General features: G+C 47.9%; 2 protein-coding genes across 2 annotated transcripts in view; one reads left to right on the top strand and one right to left on the bottom strand.

The window, feature by feature from the left end:
* The window catches only part of LOC116982908 (zinc finger protein 229-like), a 968520-nt gene that overhangs the window by 923363 nt on the left and 26090 nt on the right, over nt 1-19067 (bottom strand). The window lies entirely within an intron of this gene.
* LOC116989827 (gastrula zinc finger protein XlCGF49.1-like) overlaps nt 1-19067 on the top strand; it is a 41169-nt gene that overhangs the window by 5146 nt on the left and 16956 nt on the right. The window contains exons 2-4 of the mRNA XM_033047433.1: nt 5308-5575; nt 5660-5857; nt 11666-11709. Coding sequence (XP_032903324.1) covers nt 5370-5575; nt 5660-5857; nt 11666-11709 — 448 coding nt within the window. The 5' untranslated portion in view covers nt 5308-5369. The remainder of the gene's footprint in view (nt 1-5307; nt 5576-5659; nt 5858-11665; nt 11710-19067) is intronic.

The raw sequence follows: 19067 nt of genomic DNA, 5'->3' as shown, positions 1-19067 counted from the left end.
AGAAAAGACCATTACATTTTTGGAATCTCCTTAAATCTCGCCCCCCAGATACCCTCCAGTTTAAAGCCCTTCAAACACAAGAGGGGAACCCAGAAAAGAGTTCCCTGTGTCAGTTGGTACTGAGACTAACTACCCCTGTTAAACCCTGACTGGCCTCAGATCAATACTGACCCCCCAATCATCAGTTAGAGTGAACCAAATTATCAAACAATGTAAAGAAACGTAGTTGGAACATTGGGATAAAGAAACCAAAAGCCAAAGCAGATTAGAATGTTACCGTGCCCTAAAAAGAGATTATAAATTGGCAGACTATCTCTCAACTGTTAGAGACATAAAGCAGAGACAGATCCTCACCAAATACAGGTTAAGTGACCACTATTTGGCAGTTGAAAAAGGAAGACAGAAGAGATTCTGGCAAACAAGAGAAAACAGAATATGCGGCCACTGTTTGACAGATGAGAATCTTAAGAAAGAAATGAGAAAAGCAAGAATCTTAAGAAAGAAATTAGAAAAGCAAGAATCTTAAGAAAGAAATTAGAAAAGCTAAAAGAAGATATGAGGTTGCTTTGGCAAGTAAGGTGAAAGTAAACCCAAAGGGTTTCTACAGCTATATTAATAGCAAAAGGATAACGAGGGATAAAATTGGTCCATTAGAGAGTCAGAGTGGACAGCTATCTGCAGAGCCAAAAGAGATGGGGGAGATATTGAACAATTTATTTTCTTCGGTATTCACCAAGGAGAAGGATATTGAATGATGTGAGGTAAGGGAAACAAGTAGAGTAGCTATGGAAACTATGAGATTCAAAGAAGAGGAAGTACTGACACTTTTGAGAAATATAAAAGTGGATAAGTCTCCAGGTCCGGACAGGATATTCCCTAGGACATTGAGGGAAGTTAGTGTAGAAATAGCAGGGGCTATGACAGAAATATTTCAAATGTCATTAGAAACGGGAATAGTGCCGGAGGATTGGCGTACTGCGCATGTTGTTCCATTGTTTAAAAAGGGGTCTAAGAGTAAACCTAGCAATTATAGACCTGTTAGTTTGACGTCAGTGGTGGGCAAATTAATGGAAAGGATACTTAAAGATAATATATATAAGCATCTGGATAAACAGGGTCTGATTAGGAACAGTCAACATGGATTTGTGCCTGGAAGGTCATGTTTGACTAATCATCTTGAATTTTTTGAAGAGGTTACTCGGGAAATTGATGAGGGTAAAGCAGTGGATGTTGTATATATGGACTTCAGTAAGGCCTTTGACAAGGTTCCTCATGGAAGGTTGGTTAAGAAGGTTCAATGGTTGGGTATTAATGGTGGAGTAGCAAGATGGATTCAACAGTGGCTGAATGGGAGATGCCAGAGAGTAATGGTGGATGGTTGTTTGTCAGGTTGGAGGCCAGTGACTAGTGGGGTGCCACAGGGATCTGTGTTGGGTCCACTGTTGTTTGTCATGTACATCAATGATCTGGATGATGGTGTGGTAAATTGGATTAGTAAGTATGCAGATGATACTAAGATAGGTGGGGTTGTGGATAATGAATTAGATTTTCAAAGTCTACAGAGAGATTTATGCCAGTTGGAAGAGTGGACTGAAAGATGGCAGATGGAGTTTAATGCTGACAAGTGTGAGGTGCTACATCTTGGCAGGACAAATCAAAATAGGACGTACATGGTAAATGGTAGGGAATTGTAGAATGCAGGTGAACAGAGGGATCTGGGAATAACTGTGCACAGTTCCCTGAAAGTGGAATCTCATGTAGATAGGGTGGTAAATAAAGCTTTTGGTGTGCTGGCCTTTATAAATCAGAGCATTGAGTATAGAAGTTGGGATGTAATGTTAAAATTGTACAAGGCATTGGTGAGGCTAATTCTGGAGTATGGGGTACAATTTTGGTCGCCTCATTATACGAAGGATGTCAACAAAATAGAGAGAGTACAGAGGAGATTTACTAGAATGTTGCCTGGGTTTCAGCAACTAAGTTACAGAGAAAGGTTGAACAAGTTAGGGCTTTATTCTTTGGAGCGCAGAAGGTTAAGGGGGGATTTGATAGAGGTCTTTAAAATGATGAGAGGGATAGACAAAGTTGACGTGGATAAGCTTTTCCCACTGAGAGTAGGGAAGATTCAAACAAGGGGACATGACTTGAGAATTAAGGGACAGAAGTTTAGGGGTAACATGAGGGGGAACTTCTTTACTCAGAGAGTGGTGGCTGTGTGGAATGAGCTTCCAGGGAAGGTGATGGAGGCAGGTTCGTTTTTATCATTTAAAAATAAATTGGATAGTTATATGGACGGGAAAGGAATGGAGGGTTATGGTCTGAGCGCAGGTATATGGGACTAGGGGAGAATACGTGTTCGGCACGGACTAGAAGGGTCGAGATGGCCTGTTTCCGTGCTGTAATTGTTATATGGTTATATGGTTATGAGGTTGAAACCGAGGTGCAGTTCCTCCTAAAATGCAAAAATAATTGACAAAACAAGGAAAACATGCTTTGACAAACTCAGTGTCTGACTTTAAAGAACTAGATGATACATCAAAACTAAGAATATTCCTTGGCGAAGGAAATACGGCACATCTTGGTGCACAATACGTAACAGCATGCCATAACCTGAGAGACGGTGAATGACCAACATGCACATGTGTACACACACACTAATTGACATTAACTAACACTAAGAGATTGATATTGAATTGCTAAACTTGCTATTGTGTTATACTGCTTACAGCTGCAAGAATGTGTAGCAATCAATAAAGGGCTATAGGCCTATTGCGAGTTTATGTACAGGGACATATCTATCCATGCACTGTATACTTGTATTTATACTTATGCATTTTAAACATGTATGTCATGTTTTATACTTTGGCAATATAACAATGTTTTTTTATCATGCCAATAAAGTTTTTAAATTGAATTGAATTGAATTGAGAGAGAGAGAGAGAGAGAGAGAGAGATGGAGACAGAGACGGGCAGAGAGATAGAGAGGGAGAGAGAAAGAGAGAGAGACAGAGAGAGAGAGAGACAGACAGAGAGAGAGAGACCGAGAGATAAAGACATAGAGACAGATAAATAGAGGGAGAGAGAGAGAGGGTGAGAGAAAGACAGACAGAGAGAGTGAGAGAGAGAGACAGCAAGGAAGAAAGAGAAAGAGAGAATCAGAGAGAGAGAGACAGAGGGAGAGTGACAGAGACAGTGAGACAGAGAGGGGGAGAGAGATAGAGTGGGAGAGAGAAAGAGAGATAGACACACGGAAAGAGAATCAGGGAGACAGAGAGAGAGGCATACAGAGAGAGAGAAAGAGATAGAGAGAGGGACAGAGAGAGTGAGAGACAGAGAGACAGACGGAGAGAGAGAGAGAGAGCGCGAGAGAGAAGGACAGAGGGAGAGAGATGGACAGATAAAGAGTGAGAGAGAGAGAGAGAGAGAGAGGGAGGGACAGAGAGAGTGAGGGACAGAGAGAGAAAGAGAAACATAGAAAATAGGTGCAGATGGAGGCCATTCGGCCCTTCGAGCCTGCACCACCATTCATTGTGATCATGGCTGATCATCCCCTATCAATAACCCGTGCCTGCCTTCTCCCCATATCCCTTGACTGCACTAGCCCCTAGAGTTCTATCTAACTCTCTCTTAAATCCATCCAGTGATTTGGCCTCCACTGCCCTCTGTGGCAGGGAATTCCATAAATTCACAACTCTCTGGGTGAAAAAGTTTTTTCTCACCTCAGTCTTAAATGACCTCCCCTTTATTCTAAGACTGTGGCCCCTGGTTCTGGACTCGCCCAACATTGGGAAACATTTTCCTGCATCTAGCTTGTCCAGTCCTTTTATAATTTTATATGTTTCTATAAGAACGCCCCTCGTCCTTCTAACCTCCAATGAATACAAGCCTAGTCTTTTCAATCTTTCCTCATATGACAGTCTCGCCATCCCAACTCAGTATCCCGTACCTGCCTTCTCTCCAAGAAAGAGAGAGAGACAGAAAGAGTGAGAGACAGAGAGAGAGACTGACAGAGAGACAGAGAGAGAGAGAGACAGAAAGAGAGACAGAGAGAGAGAGAGAGAGACAGAAAGAGAGACGGAGAGAGAGAGAGAGAGAGAGAGAAATATAGAGAGACAGAGAGAGAGAGACAGAGAGAGAGTGTGATAGAGAGAGAGTGAGAGTCAGAGGGAGAGACAGAGACATACAGAGAGAGAGAATGACGGAGAGTAAGTAAGTAAGTTTTATTTATATAGCACGTTTTAAGTCAACTCGCATTGACACCAAAGTGCTTTACATAAATTAAATAATAAGTTCCATTACAAACCATAGAAAAAGGTTTAAAAAAAATGAATAAAATGGACACAACAAATTATAGAGTTCAACACAAACGTCCCCCCACAGCATAATCAAAACATTTCCACTGTGGGGAAAGGCACCAGAAAGTTAAGTCCTCTTCCTCTGTGAAACACCCGAGGTCGGTGCCCATTTGTGGCCGTGCAGCCAGTCCGATGGTTTTCAGGGCCCTCTTGCCGTGAAGATGGACCTTCGGCGTCGGGTGAAACATTCCTCAGCGGCTTGGAAAAGTCTGGAGCGGCTGCCTCCTCCCTGGAGACCGTAGTCCTCAGGCCGCGCCGGTTGGAGCTCCGACCCTGGTGAACTCGATCCCTGGCTCTGCGGCGCTCCAAATCCAGCGCCGGCCGCGGCCGGACGCCCGCGATGTTGGGATCGACGGCCACAACGCTCCGGAGCTTACCGCACGGCGACCCGGTAAGGCATCGCCCGCTCCGTGTTGGTATCCCAGCGCTGCGCCACCGCCGACGACAGAGAGAGAGAGACAGAAAGAGCGGGAGACAGAGAGTGCTGGAGTAGTTCAGCAGGTCAGGCAGCATCTAGGGTGAGAATGAATGTATCGAGACCCTTCTTTGGTTTAGTTTAGTTTCGAGATGCAGCGGGAAACAGATCTTTCGGCCAGCGGAGTCCGCGCCGACCATCTCATTAGGGATGATTTAACAATGTTACGATTAATCTACAACCCTGAACGTCTTCGAAGTGTTGGAGGAAACCGGAGCACCCAGAGTAAAAACCCACGCAGGTCAAGGGGAGAACGTACAAACTCTGCACAGACAGCACCCGTAATCAAGATCGAACCTGGTTTCCGTTGGTGAGGCACAGAATGATATAACTGTTTTTTCCGCCATTAACACACCCAATATGTGCTAGTAATGTCCTATTTGCCAGCTTGTTGACCCTCTATGTTCCCCTCCTGCAGGGTTTAGGAGCCGTTGATGTTGACGGAGAGACGGGGACGAGAGCGGCCATTGAGGGCAGCCAGGGTGCCGCTGATCCCCCCATCTACTCGGTGTACGGGCTGAACTTCGAGGGGCTGAGCTATGATGGAGGACCACATGACGGGGCACAACAAGGAGAAGCCTTATGAGTGTGACGTGTGTGGCAAGGCCTGGCAGCACCCGAGCCGGCTGGAGATCCACCGGCGGGTGCACACGGGAGAACGCCCCTTCAACTGCTCGGAGTGCGGCAAGAACTTCACCTGCTCCAGCAACCTGCTGCAGCACAACCGCGTGCACTCTGGCGAGAGGCCCTTCATCTGCTCCGACTGCAGCAAGAGCTTCACACGCTACAGCCGCCTGCTGCACCACATCCGCATGCACTCTGGCGAGAGGCCCTTCACCTGCTCCGACTGCGACAAGAGCTTCAAGACAGCGAATGACCTAAAGATCCACTGGCGGGTGCATACCGGCGAGAAGCCCTATGACTGCTCCACCTGTGGCAAGAGCTTTGCCCGGTTGTGGGGGCTGCGGGAGCACCGGCGGGTGCACAGCAGTGAGCGGCCGTTTACCTGCTCCGACTGCGGCAAAGGCTTCAAGTCGTCGCCGGACCTGAAGGTGCACAGACGCCTGCACACCGGGGAGCACCCCTACACCTGCAGCGATTGCAGCAAGGGCTTCACCCGCCTCAGCACCCTGCTGGCGCACCAGCGCACCCACACCGGCGAGCGGCCATTCACCTGCGCCCAGTGCGGCAAGAGCTTCACCCACTCCACCAGGCTGTTGGAGCACCAGCGCACCCACACTGGCGAGCGTCCTTTCACCTGCGCCCAGTGCGGCAAGGGCTTCACCCAGTCCAGTCACCTGCTGTTCCACCAGCGCACCCATACTGGCGAGCGCCCCTACACCTGCGCCCATTGCGGTAAGGGCTTCACCCAGCCCAGTCACCTGCTGTCGCACCAGCGCACCCACACCGGCGAGCGCCCCTACACCTGCAGCGACTGCGGCAAGGGTTTCACCTGCTCCACCAAGCTGCTGTACCACCAGCGGGTGCACGCCGGCGACCGTCCCGTCCCCAGCCCGGTGTGTGGAGAGAGCTTTGCCATGGCCTCCCATGTCCTGCCTCACAAGCGTGTGCACACCAGTGGCCAGCCCTTTGGCTGCCCGTTCTGCGGTGAGGAGTTTGACAGCTCGCAGGGGTTGCGGCAGCACCGGCGGACCCACGCCGGTGAGCGGCTGTTCCCACTGTGACAAGAACGCATGGGGGCTTTGGGAGCACCAGCGGATACACACCGGAGAGAGACCCTTTGTGTGCAGTGAGTGTGGAAAGGGTTTCATCTGCATGACCAGCCTCTGGCAGCACTGGTGTGCCCACAGTGGTAAGCGTCCCTTACCCTACCCTACCTGCTCCTTCTCTCCAGAGATGCTGTCTGTCCCGCTGAGTGGCTCCAGCATTTTGTGTCCTTTTTTGCAAACCGGGATCTGCAGTTCCCTGTTTTTAAACATAGAAACATAGAAAGGTGCATAAGAAGGCCATTCGGCCCTTCGAGCCAGCACCGCCATTCATTGTGATCATGGATGATTGTCCCCAATCAATAACCCGTGCCTGTCTTCTCCCCATATCCCTTGACTCCACTAGCCCCTAAAGCTCTATCTATCTCTCTCTTAAATCCATCCTCTGTGGCATGGAATTCCACAAATTCACAACTCTCTGGGTGAAAAAGTCTTTTCTCACCTCAGTCTTAAATGGCCTCCTCTTTATTCTAAGACTGTGGCCTCTGGTTCTGAACTTGCCCAACATTGGGAACATTTTTCCTGTACCTAGCTTGTCCAGTCCTCTTATAATTTTATATGTTTCTATAAGACCCCCCCCCCCCCATCCTTCTAAACTGCAGTGAATACAAGCCTAGTCGTTTCAATCTTTCCTCATATGACAGTCCCACCATCCCAGGATCAATCTCGTGAACCGAAGCTGCACTGCCTCAATCACAATGATGTCCTTCCTCAAATTAGGAGACCAAAACTGTACACAATACTCCAGATGTGGTCTCGCCCTATACAAATGCAGAACTTCTTTAATCCTATACTGAACTCCTCTTGTTATGAAGGCCAACATTCCATTAGCTTCCATGCTGAGAGAATGGAGCAGCTGGGCTTGTACACTCTGGAGTTTAGAAGGATGAGAGGGCATCTCATTGAAACATATAAGATTGTTAAGGGTTTGGACACGCTAGAGGCAGGAAACATGTTCCCGATGTTGGGTGAGCCCAGAACCAGGGGCCACAGTTTAAGAATAAGGAGTAAGCCATTTAGAATGGAGACGAGGAAACACTTTTTCTCACAGATTGTTGTGAGTCTGTGGAATTCTCCGCCTCAGAGGGCGGTGGAGGCGGGTTCTCTGGATGCTTTCAAGAGAGAGCTAGATAGGACTTAAAAATAGCGGAGTCAGGGGATATGGGGAGAAGGCAGGAACGGGGTACTGATTGGGGATGATCACATTGAATGACGGTGCTGGCTCGAAGGGCCAAATGGCCTACTCCTGCAACTATTGTCTATCTTCACTGTCTGCTGTACCTGCACGCCAACTTTCAGTGACATTGCTGCCTCGCCGGAGCCACCAACCCTCGCTGCCTTCCCGTTTATCTGCTGAGCGGCACCTCCTACGCTTCACCCGCGTGCCATTCCACTCCCCGCGGGCCTCGACCAATGACTCTGCCAGCTCTGGCCACTCCACCGCTCACCTGTGGGCCGCAGCCGTCTCCTTACCAGAGTCCTCGGCTCAGCACCGGGCTTGGAGTCGCCACGCAGCAGATTCTCACACCACGTGTCTGACTGTGCGTGGTCCTAATGCTCCCCCTCCTCCAACAGGGAACCTCAATGTACATCAGACAGTAGCTGCAGGAGTAGGCCATTCGGCCCTTGGAGCCAGCACCGCCATTCAATGTGAATGTGGCTTGTTATCTACAATCAGTGCCCTTACCACCAGGGTCGCTTACGATGGCAGCTCCACCGGCAGTCTGTTCGTTCTTTCATCTTTTTTTAATTTTTAGTGTTTGTTAAAAGTTTGTTTTAATGTTCTCCGGTTTGTCTAATGTGGGGGGAGGAGGGGATCGGGGAAAACTTTTTTTCAAGTTCTTACTGATTTTCGCATTGCATTCTCCGGACGCTCTGCGGCCTTCCATGGATGGAGCTGGAGGCCTCCTCGGACTGTCGTGAGCCCCATCGGACTTAACATCGAAGCTGATCCCTTGCCTGGGATCGCGACCACCGCGGAATCAACATCAAGGGCTCACAGTCTCGGGTGAGGCCGAGTCGGGAAGGTCCAACGTCGCGGAAGGTTCGACCAGCCCCGACGCGAGGTTCGATTGCCCGGCGCGGTGAGCTCACATACCCTCGATGCAGAAGCTTGTTCGCCTCGATGTGGAGGGCCAAAATGCCGCCGGCTACGGGAGTCAAGGTCGTGCCCTCAACGGAGGGCTCGAGGCTCCCGACCGTGGAAGAACAAAGGGAAGAGACTTGAACTTTATTTTGCCTTCCATCACAGTGAGGATTGGGGAGGAGTCACCATGGTGGATGTTCATGTTAAAATGTGTTTTGGGTGATCTGTTACTTTTTATTTGTATGACTGACTTGTTGCTAAACAGACCTGGCAAATAAAGTACTATTCTGATTCCGATTCTGATTCCGATTTCCATTACTCCCCCAATCTGGCAACCTCTCATTCCCCTTACTCCTCCAAGCTGGCTACCTCCAATCCCTTACAGCCCAAAGCTGGCTGCATCCCATCACTTACTCCCCATCCCATTCCCCTTAATCCCCAAAGCTGGCAACCTCCCATCCCTTACTCCCCCAATCTGGCTATCTCCCATCCTTTACTCCCGCAAGCTGGCTACCACCGCACTGTGACGGGTTGTGGGTCGGCAGCGACCACACACATGGAGCCGGGTGAAGCGGGGCCGCAGCTCCGGGTAGAGAACACACGGTGCTATTACCCCAGCAACATCCCCGTCAGCTGCAGCAGAGTTGGGGACAATCTGGTTCCTCCACCCACCCAGAGTCACTGACCCCTGCACCCACACGGGACAATTCACCCCCCCCCCCCGACCCCAACACGGGGTGATTCGCCCCCTCAACCCCCGATCCACACAGGGTGATTCACCTCCCCCACACAGGGTGATTCACCCCCTCAACCCACGGTCCACATGGGGTGATTCACCCCCCCCCGCAACCCCGACCCCCACACACACAGGGTGATTCACTCCCCGACGCAGACCCCCACACGGGGTGATTCACCCACCCCGACCCCCACACATGGGGTGATTCACCCCCCGACCCAGACCCCCACACGGGGTGATTCACCCACCCCGACCCCCACACACGGGGTGATTCACCTTGCAGTCTCCCAGCATCCTCCTCACAGCTAACACTGCCCCCCAGCTTAGTGTCATCCGCAAACATGGAGATATTGCCTTCAATTCCCTCATCCAGATCATTAATATATATTGTAAATAGCTGGGGTCCCAGCACTGAGCCTTGCGGTACCCCACTAGTCACTGCCTGCCATTGTGAAAGGACCCGTTTACTCCTACTCTTTGCTTCCTGTTTGTCAGCCAGTTCTCTATCCACATCAATACTGAACCCCCAATGCCGTGTGCTTTAAGTTTGTATACCAATCTCTTATGTGGGACCTAGTCGAAAGCCTTCTGGAAGTCCAGATACACCACATCCACTGGTTCTCCCCTATCCACGCTACTAGTTACATCCTCGAAAAATTCTATAAGATTCGTCAGACATGATTTACCTTTTGTAAATCCATGCTGACTTTGTCCAATGATTTCACCACTTTCCAAATGTGCTGCTATCCCATCTTTAATAACTGACTCTAGCAGTTTCCCCACTACCGATGTTAGACTAACTGGTCTGTAATTCCCCGTTTTCTCTCTCCCTCCCTTCTTAAAAAGTGGGATTACGTTTGCTACCCGCCAATCCTCAGGAACTACTCCAGAATCTAAAGAGTTTTGAAAGATTATTACTAATGCATCTACTATTTCTGGAGCTACTTCCTTAAGTATTCTGGGATGCAGCCTATCTGGCCCTGGGGATTTATCGGCCTTTAATCCATTCAATTTACCCAACACCACTTCCCGGCTAACCTGGATTTCACTCAATTCCTCCAACTCCTTTGACCTGCGGTCCCCTGCTATTTCCGGCAGATTATTTATGTCTTCCTTAGTGAAGACGGAACCAAAGTAGTTATTCAATTGGTCCGCCATATCCTTGTTCCCCATGATCAACTCACCCGTTTCTGACTGCAAGGGACCTACATTTGTTTTAACTAATCTCTTTTCACATATCTATAAAAACTTTTGCAGTCAGTTTTTATGTTCCCTGCCAGTTTTCTTTCATAATCTATTTTTCCTTTCCTAATTAAGCCCTTTGTCCTCCTCTGCTGGTCTCTGAATTTCTCCCAGTCCTCCGGTATGCTGCTTTTTCTGGCTAATTTGTACGCCTCATCCTTCGCTTTGATACTATCCCTGATTTTCCTTGTTATCCACGGATGTACTACCTTCCCTGATTTATTCTTTTGCCAAACTGGGATGAACAATTTTTGTAGTTCATCCATGCAGTCTTTAAATGTCTTCCATTGCATATCCACCGTCAACCCTTTTAGAATTAATTGCCAGTCAATCTTGGCCAATTCACGTCTCATACCCTCAAAGTTACCTTTCTTTAAGTTCAGAACCATTGTTTCTGAATTAACAATGTCACTCTCCATCCTAATGAAGAACTCAACCATATTATGGTCACTCTTGCCCAAGGGGACACGTACAACAAGACTGCTAACTAACCCTTCCTCATTACTCAATACCCAGTCTAAAATAGCCTGCTCTCTCGTTGGTTCCTCTACATGTTGATTTAGATAACTATCCCTCATACATTCCAAGAAATCCTCTTCCTCAGCACCCCTGCCAATTTGATTCACCCAATCTATATGTAGATTGAAGTCACCCATTATAACGGTTTTGCCTTTGTCGCACGCATTTCTAATTTCCTGTTTGATACCATCTCCAACTTCACTACTACTGTTAGGTGACCTGTACACAACACCCACCAGCGTTTTCTGCCCCTTAGTGTTTCGCTGCTCTACCCATACCGATTCCACATCCTCCAAACTAATGTCCTTCCTTTCCATTGCGTTAATCTCCTCTCTAATCAGCAACGCTACCCCACCTCCTTTTCCTTTCTCTCTATCCCTCCTGAATATTGAATTACGAATACCTTATTACGAATGCTCCTTGCATTGAGACACAAAGCCTTCAGGCTTGTTTTTACAACACTCTTACCCCTTATACAATTATGTTGAAAATTGGGCCTTTTTGATTTTTGCCCTGGTGTTTCAGCCGCCAAACACCAGCCGCGGGAACAGACGGCTCGGGGTCCGCGAGTGTGGAACCAGTCAGCGTGGAGTCCGGATGCTGGGACAGAAGATGGGCCCACTCTACTGGCAGCCATTGTAAGCAAATATCTTATAGATTGTAAGTACTTACCTGACGTTCACCGCTTGTACTCCAGATGGCGTTGCGTAGCAACAGTACGGGTCACGGGTCGTGACCTCGACTGCCGTGCTGCCTCCCTATGGACAGGTGTTTAAGAAAGAACTGTAGATGCTTGAAAAATCGAAGGTAGACAAAAGTGCTGGAGAAACTCAGCGGGTGAGGCAGCATCTATGGAGTGAAGGAATAGGTGACGTTTCGGGTCAAGACCCTTCAGACTGATGTGGAGGTGGGGGGGCGGGAAGAAGAAAGTAAGAGGTGGAGACAGTGGTCCGTGGGAGATCTGGGAAGCGGAGGGGAAAGGGAGAAAGCAAGGACTACCTGAAATTGGAGAAGTCAATGTTCATACCACTGGGGTGTAAACTACCCAAGCGAAATATGAGGTGCTGCTTCTCCAATTTGGTGGGACTCACTCTGGGCATGGAGGAGGCCCAGGACAGAAAGGTCGGATTTGGAATGGGGGGGGGGGGGGGAGGTTGAAGTGCTGAGCGACCGGGAGGTCAGGTTGGTTAATGCGAACTGTGCGGAGGTGTTGGGCGAAGCAATCTCCAAGCCTGCACCTGGTCTCACCGATGTAGAGCAATTGACACCTAGAGCAGTGGATACAATAGATGAGGTTGGAGGAGGTGCAGATGAACCTCTGCCTCACCTGGAAACACTGCTTAGGTCCTTGGATGGAGTCGAGGGGGGAGGTAAAATGACAAGTGTAGCATTTCCACGGAAGGGGGTGGTTTGGGTGGGAAGGGACGAATTGACCTGGGATTTACAGAGGGAGCGCTCTGCGGAAAGCCGAAAGGGGAGGAGATGGGAAGATGTGGCCAGTGGTGGCATCCTGTTGGTGGTGGCGAAAATGTGGGAGGATTATCCGTTGTATGTGACGGTTGGTAGGGTGGAAGGCGAGGACAAGGGGGACTCTGCCCTTGTTATGAGTGGGGGGAGGGGGTGGGGAGTGAGACCCAACATTTCCCCAACCAATCCCAAGCACACATTTACAACAGGACCTAGCTCCTTCTGCAAAATCTCATACACATTAACAATTGAAGGCCATCTGGACATCAACTTCTATTCAACCCCTTCCCAGGCCACAGACTCTCTAGAGCTATGATCCTCATGGTCTTGACAGCTTTTGCAAAAGATGACAAGCAGGTTTTACAGAAGCAGAAATCCTACATTTTGTCAAGTACCCAACATTTCTGACATTATCAATCTTGTTGAGTCTCATTGGCTGTGACCTATTCACTGAGCCCGCAGCTAACAATGGCCTGTTTCTTTTAACATTGTTCTTTTTTAGCATTTCCTCAGCATTTGCTTTGTTCTCTCATTTTCACACCTCACCCTTCCATATCTCTAGTATCCCTCTTCCCTGACTCAGTCTGAAGAAGGGTCTCGACCCTTTTCTCCAGAGATGCTGTCTGACTTGCTGACGTATTCCAGCTTTTCGTGTCTATCCCCTTTTTTCCCTCTCTCTTCCCTGTGCCTCACCTGAACGGGACCCGATTCCCCGTCTTCCCCTTTCCCCAATATCCCTTTCTCTGGCTTCACATTTTGTTCATCGTCTCTCACAGCTTTTCCCACCTCTTCCCACTGTTCTTCCCATCTCTGGCCTTTGTCCACCCATCAGTCAATCACCCCGCTCCCCCTCACCTGTATCCGTCTATTACTTAAAGATGGACACAAAAAGCTGGGGTAACTCAGCGGGACAGAGAAGCAGCATCTCTGGATAGAAGGAATGGGTGACGTTCGGGTCGAGACCCTTCTTCAGACTGGTTAAGGATAGGGAAAACGAGAAATATAGATGGTGAAGCGGAGAGATAAAGAACAATGAATGAAAGATGAATGCTAATAAAGTGACGATGATAAAGCAAACAGGCCATTGTTAGCTGTTTATTGGGTGAGAATGTGAAGCTGGTGTGACTTGGGTGGGGGAGGGATGGAGAGAGAGGGAATGCCGGGGCTACCTGGAGTGAGATAAATCAATATTCATACCACTGGGCTCTAAGCTGCCCGAGGGAAATATGAGAAGCGGTTCCTCCAATTTGCGTTTAGCCTCACTCTGACAATGGTGGAGACCGAGGATAGAAAGGTCTGTGTGGAAATGGTAAGGAGAATTAAAGTGTCCAGCAACCGGGAGATCAGGTTGGTTCAGGTGGGCTGAGCGACTGTTCCGCAAAATGATTGCCCAGTCTGCGTTGGTCTCGCCCGCCGATGTATAAGAGTCCACATCTTGAACAACGGATGCAGTAGATGAGGTTGGAGGAGGTGCAAGTGAGGCTTTGTCCCACCCTCACCTCTCTTCCAGCTTCCTTCCCCAACTACAATCAGACTGAAGAAGGGTCCCGACCCGAAAACTCACTTATCCATGTACTTGCATTAAACATCATACCCAATATTATGTATCTGTACACTGTGGACAGCTCGATTGTAGGACCCCCACACCTTTCATAGAAACATAGAAAATAGGTGCAGGAGTAGGCTATTCGGCCCTTTGAGCCTCCACCGCCATTCAATATGATCATGGCTGATCATCCAACTCAGTATCCTGTACCTGCCTTCTCTCCATACCCCCTGATCCCAGTAGCCACAAGGTCCACATCTAACTCCCTCTTAAATATAGCCAATGAACTGGCCTCAACTACATTCTGTGGCAGAGAATTCCAGAGATTCACCACTCTCTGTGTAAAAAATGTTTTTCTCATCTCAGTCATAAAAGATTTCCCCTTTATCCTTAAACTGTGACCACTTGTTCTGGACTTCCCCAACATAGGGAACAATCTTCCTGCATCTAGCCTGTCCAACCCCTTAAGAATTGTGTACGTTCTATAAGATCCCCCCTCAATCTTCTAAATTCTAGCGAGTACAAGCCGAGTCTATCCAGTCCTTCTTCATACGAAAGTCCTGACATCACAGGAATCAGTCTGGTGAACCTTCTCTGTACTCCCTCTATGGCAAGAATATCCTTCCTCAGATTAGTAGAACAAAACTGTACGCAATACTCCAGGTGTGGTCTCACCAAGACCCTGTACAACTGCAGTAGAACCTCCCTGCTCCTATACTCAAATCATTTTGCTATACGATACGGTACGATACAATTTATTTGTCATTTGGACCCCTTGAGGTCCAAACAAAATGACGTTTCTGCAGCCATACATTACAAACAAATAGACCCAAGACACAACATAATATGAATGCTAACATACCATTCGCTTTCTTCACTGCCTGCTGCACCTGCATGCCTGCTTTCAATGACTGGTGTACCATGACACCCAGATCTCGTTGCATCTCCCCTTTTCCTAAACGGCCATCATTCAGATAATAGTCTACTTTCCTGTTTTTGCCACCAAAGTGGATAACCTCACATTTATCCAAATTATACTACATCTGCTATGCATTTTCCCACTCATCCTGCCTATCCCAAGTCATCTTATGGGACGACAGATGGCACAATGGGCTAAGTGTTCGGAAGGTGGCCGGTTCGAATCCCGTTTGGAGTGCATACTGTCGTTGTGTCCTTGGGCAAGACACTTCACCCACCTTTGCCTGTGTGTGAATGTGTGTGAATGATTGGTGGTGGTCGGAGGGGCCGTAGGCGCAGAATGGCAGCCACGCTTCCGTCAGTCTGCCCCAGGGCAGCTGTGGCTACAGAAGTAGCTTACCACCACCGAGTGTGACTGAGGAGTGAATGAATAATGCGATGTAAAGCGCCTTGAGTATTAGAAAGGCGCTATATAAATCCCATCCATTATTATTATTATCTTGCAGCCTCCTAGCAACCTCCTCACAGCTAACACTGCCCCCCAGCTTTGTGTCATCCGCAAACTTGGAGATGTTGCATTCAATTCCCTCGTCCAAATCATTAATATATATTGTAAATAGCTGGGGTCCCAGAACTGAGCCTTGCGTTACCCCACTAGTCACTGCCTGCCATTCTGAAAAGGACCCGTTAACACCTACGCTTTGCTTCCTGTCTGCCAGCGAGACAGAAGCTGGGGGGCAGTGTTAGCTGTGAGGAGGATGCTAGGAGGCTGCAAAGTGACTTAGATAGGCTGGGTGAGTGGGCAAATGTTTGGCAGATGCAGTATAATGTGGATAAATGTGAGGTTATCCACTTTGGTGGCAAAAACAGGAAAGTAGACTATTATCTGAATGGTGGCCGATTAGGAAAAGGGGAGATGCAACGAGACCTGGGTGTCATGGTACAGTCATTGAAAGTAGGCATGCAGGTGCAGCAGGCAGTGAAGAAAGCGAATGGTATGTTAGCATTCATAGTAAAATGATTTGAGTATAGGAGGAGGGAGGTTCTACTGCAGTTGTACAGGGTCTTGGTGAGACCACACCTGGAGTATTGTGTTGAGTTTTGGTCTCCTAATCTGAGGAAAGACATTCTTGCCATAGAGGGAGTACAGAGAAGGTTCACCAGACTGATTCCTGGGATGTCAGGACTTTCATATGAATAAAGACTTGATAGACTCGGCTTGTACTCGCTAGAATTTAGAAGATTGAGGTGGGATCTTATGGAAACGTACAAAAATCTTAAGCGGTTGGACAGGCTAGATGCAGGAAGATTGTTCCCAATGTTGGGGAAGTCCAGAACAAGAGGTCAAAGTTTAAGGATAAGGAAGAAGTCTTTTAGGACCGAGATGAGAAAAGCATTTTTCACACAGAGAGTGGTGAATCTCTGGAACTCTCTGCCACAGAAGGTTGTTGAAGTCAGTTCATTGGCTATATTTAAGAGGGAGTTAGATGTGGCCCTTGTGGCTAAAGGTATCAGGGGGTATAGAGAGAACGCAGGTACAGGATACTGAGTTGGATGATCAGCCATGATCATATTGAATGGCTGTGCAGGCTCGAAGGGCCGAATGGCCTACTCCTGCACGTATTTTCTATGTTTCAAGGTAACAAATGTTATAGTTCATCCATGCAGCCTTTAAATGCCTTCCATTGCATATCCACCGTCAATTTAAGAATCAATTGCCAGTCTATCCTGGCCAATTCACGTCTCATACCCTCAAAGTTACCTTTCTTTAAGTTCAGAACCCTTGTTTCTGAATTAATTATGTCACTCTCCATCCTAATGAAGGACCCAACCATATTATGGTCACAACCATATTATGACCCAAGCAGTCGTTCCAGGTGCGACAAAGGTTCACCTGTATCTCCTCCAACCTCATCTATTGCATCCGCTGCTCTAGATGTCAGCTGATTTACATCGGGGAGACTATGCGGAGGTTGGGCGATCATTTCGCCGAACACCTCCGCTCAGTCCGCAATAACCTACCTGAACTCCCGGTGGCTCAGCACTTCAACTCCCCCTCCCATTCCCAATCCGACCTCTCTGTCCTGGGTCTCCTCCATTGCCAGAGTGAGCAACACCGGAAATTGGAGGAACAGCACCTCATATTCCGCCTGGGTTGCTTGCGTCCGGATGGCATGAACGTTGAATTTTCCCAGTTTTGCTAGCGCTTGGTGTCTCCTCCCCTTCCTTAACCCTCGAGCTGTCTCCTCCCATCTCCCCGCCCTCGGGCTCCTCCTCCACCCTTTTTCCTTCCTTCTCCCCCACACCCCCCATCAGTCTGAAGAAGGGTTTTGGCCCGAAACGTCGCCTATTTCCTTCGCTCCATAGATGCTGCTGCACCCGCTGAGTTTCTCCAGCATTTTTGTGTACCTTCGATCTTCCAGCATCTGCAGTTCCTTCTTGAACATATTATGGTCACTCTTGCCCAAGGGGCCACACACAACAAGACTGCTAACTAACCTTTCCTCATTACTCAATACCCAGTCTAGAATAGCCTGCTCTCTCGTTGGTTCCTCTACATGTTGGTTTAGAAAACTATCCTGCATACATTCCAATAAATCCTCTTCCTCAGCACCTGCCAATTTGATTCACCCAATCTATATGTAGATTGAAGTCACCCATTATAACAGTTTTACCTTTGTTGCACGCATTTCTAATTTCCTGTTTGATGCCATCCCCAACTCCACAACTACTGTTAGGTGGCCAGTACACAACTCCCACTAGCGTTTTCTGCCCCTTAGTGTTTCACAGCTCTACCCATATCGATTCCACATCCTCCAAGCTAATGTCTTTCCTTTCTATTGCGTTAATCTCCTCTCTAATCAGCAACGCTACCCCATCTCCTTTTCCTTTCTGTCTATCCCTCCTGAATATTGAATATCCCTGGATGTTCAGCTCCCAGCCTTGGTCACCCTGGAGCCATGTCTCCGTGATTCCAACTATATCATAGTCATTAATAACTATCTGCACATTCAACTCATCCACCTTGTTACGAATGCTCCTTGCATTGAGACACAAAGCCTTCAGGCTTGTTTTTACAACACTCTTACCCCTTATACAATGATGTTGAATTTCCCCGTCTGTCTCACACTCTGAAACAAGCTAAAAGTTTATATCAGCAGAGATAAGCAATGTTCAACATTGAAGGCTGAAATGGTTTCAGATAGTGAGGATTGGTGAATAATAGCCTGAAACAAATTGTAACATTGTTTGCGATCAAAAAAGTATGTTGTGCACAGTGTGTATAATCATTGTTTAAGAAGGAACTGCAGATGCTGGAAAATCTAAGGTAGACAAAAATGCTGGAGAAACTCAGCGGGTGAGGCAGCATCTTTGGAGCGAAGGAAATAGGCAACGTTTCGGGCCGAAACCCTTCTTCAGACTGAGGTCTGGTGTATAATAATTGCCCTTTTTCTTCTGCAACATTAGTGACGGCTACATTATAAAAAGGTGACAGTGTTCACTAGGATTTGCACACAATTGAATCAATGGATCTTATTTTGTTCAGCTATTCCATTATTTGTCCGTCTTAACTTGCAGAAGAAATCGTCAGTCTCTTCATAAAGGCAAGAGTGGGCATGTTGCTATAGAAACTCCTCAGAGGAAAGACCCTTGTAGGAAAGGAAACATTTCCTAATCTAATCAAATCCATTAAACAAATAAAATACAATATCGGCCAAACGATATTGCCAAGTGCAGGAACTATCTTTGAAGTAGTGGGGAGGCGTCTGAATGCCCTACGGCTACAGATATGCATGGAGGGTTGGCATTTTCTTTCATTATTGATAGTACAACCTGAATTCTGAAGAATTCCAAAGAACACAGTGAGGCCAGGAAAAACTTGCTTTATTTGTATCGAAAGGCACAAATGTGTCAAGACTTTCTTTAAAGTTTTTGTACCAGTGGCAGCCAGCTGGTATTGTGAGCAGTCAGCTGTGTGCAGCTTGGCTCACTTTT

The sequence above is a fragment of the Amblyraja radiata genome, chromosome 1, assembly GCF_010909765.2.
Source record: "Amblyraja radiata isolate CabotCenter1 chromosome 1, sAmbRad1.1.pri, whole genome shotgun sequence".
Taxonomy (NCBI): domain Eukaryota; kingdom Metazoa; phylum Chordata; class Chondrichthyes; order Rajiformes; family Rajidae; genus Amblyraja; species Amblyraja radiata.
Note: the sequence above shows the minus strand (reverse complement) of the source record. Positions and strands in the feature narration are given on the sequence as shown.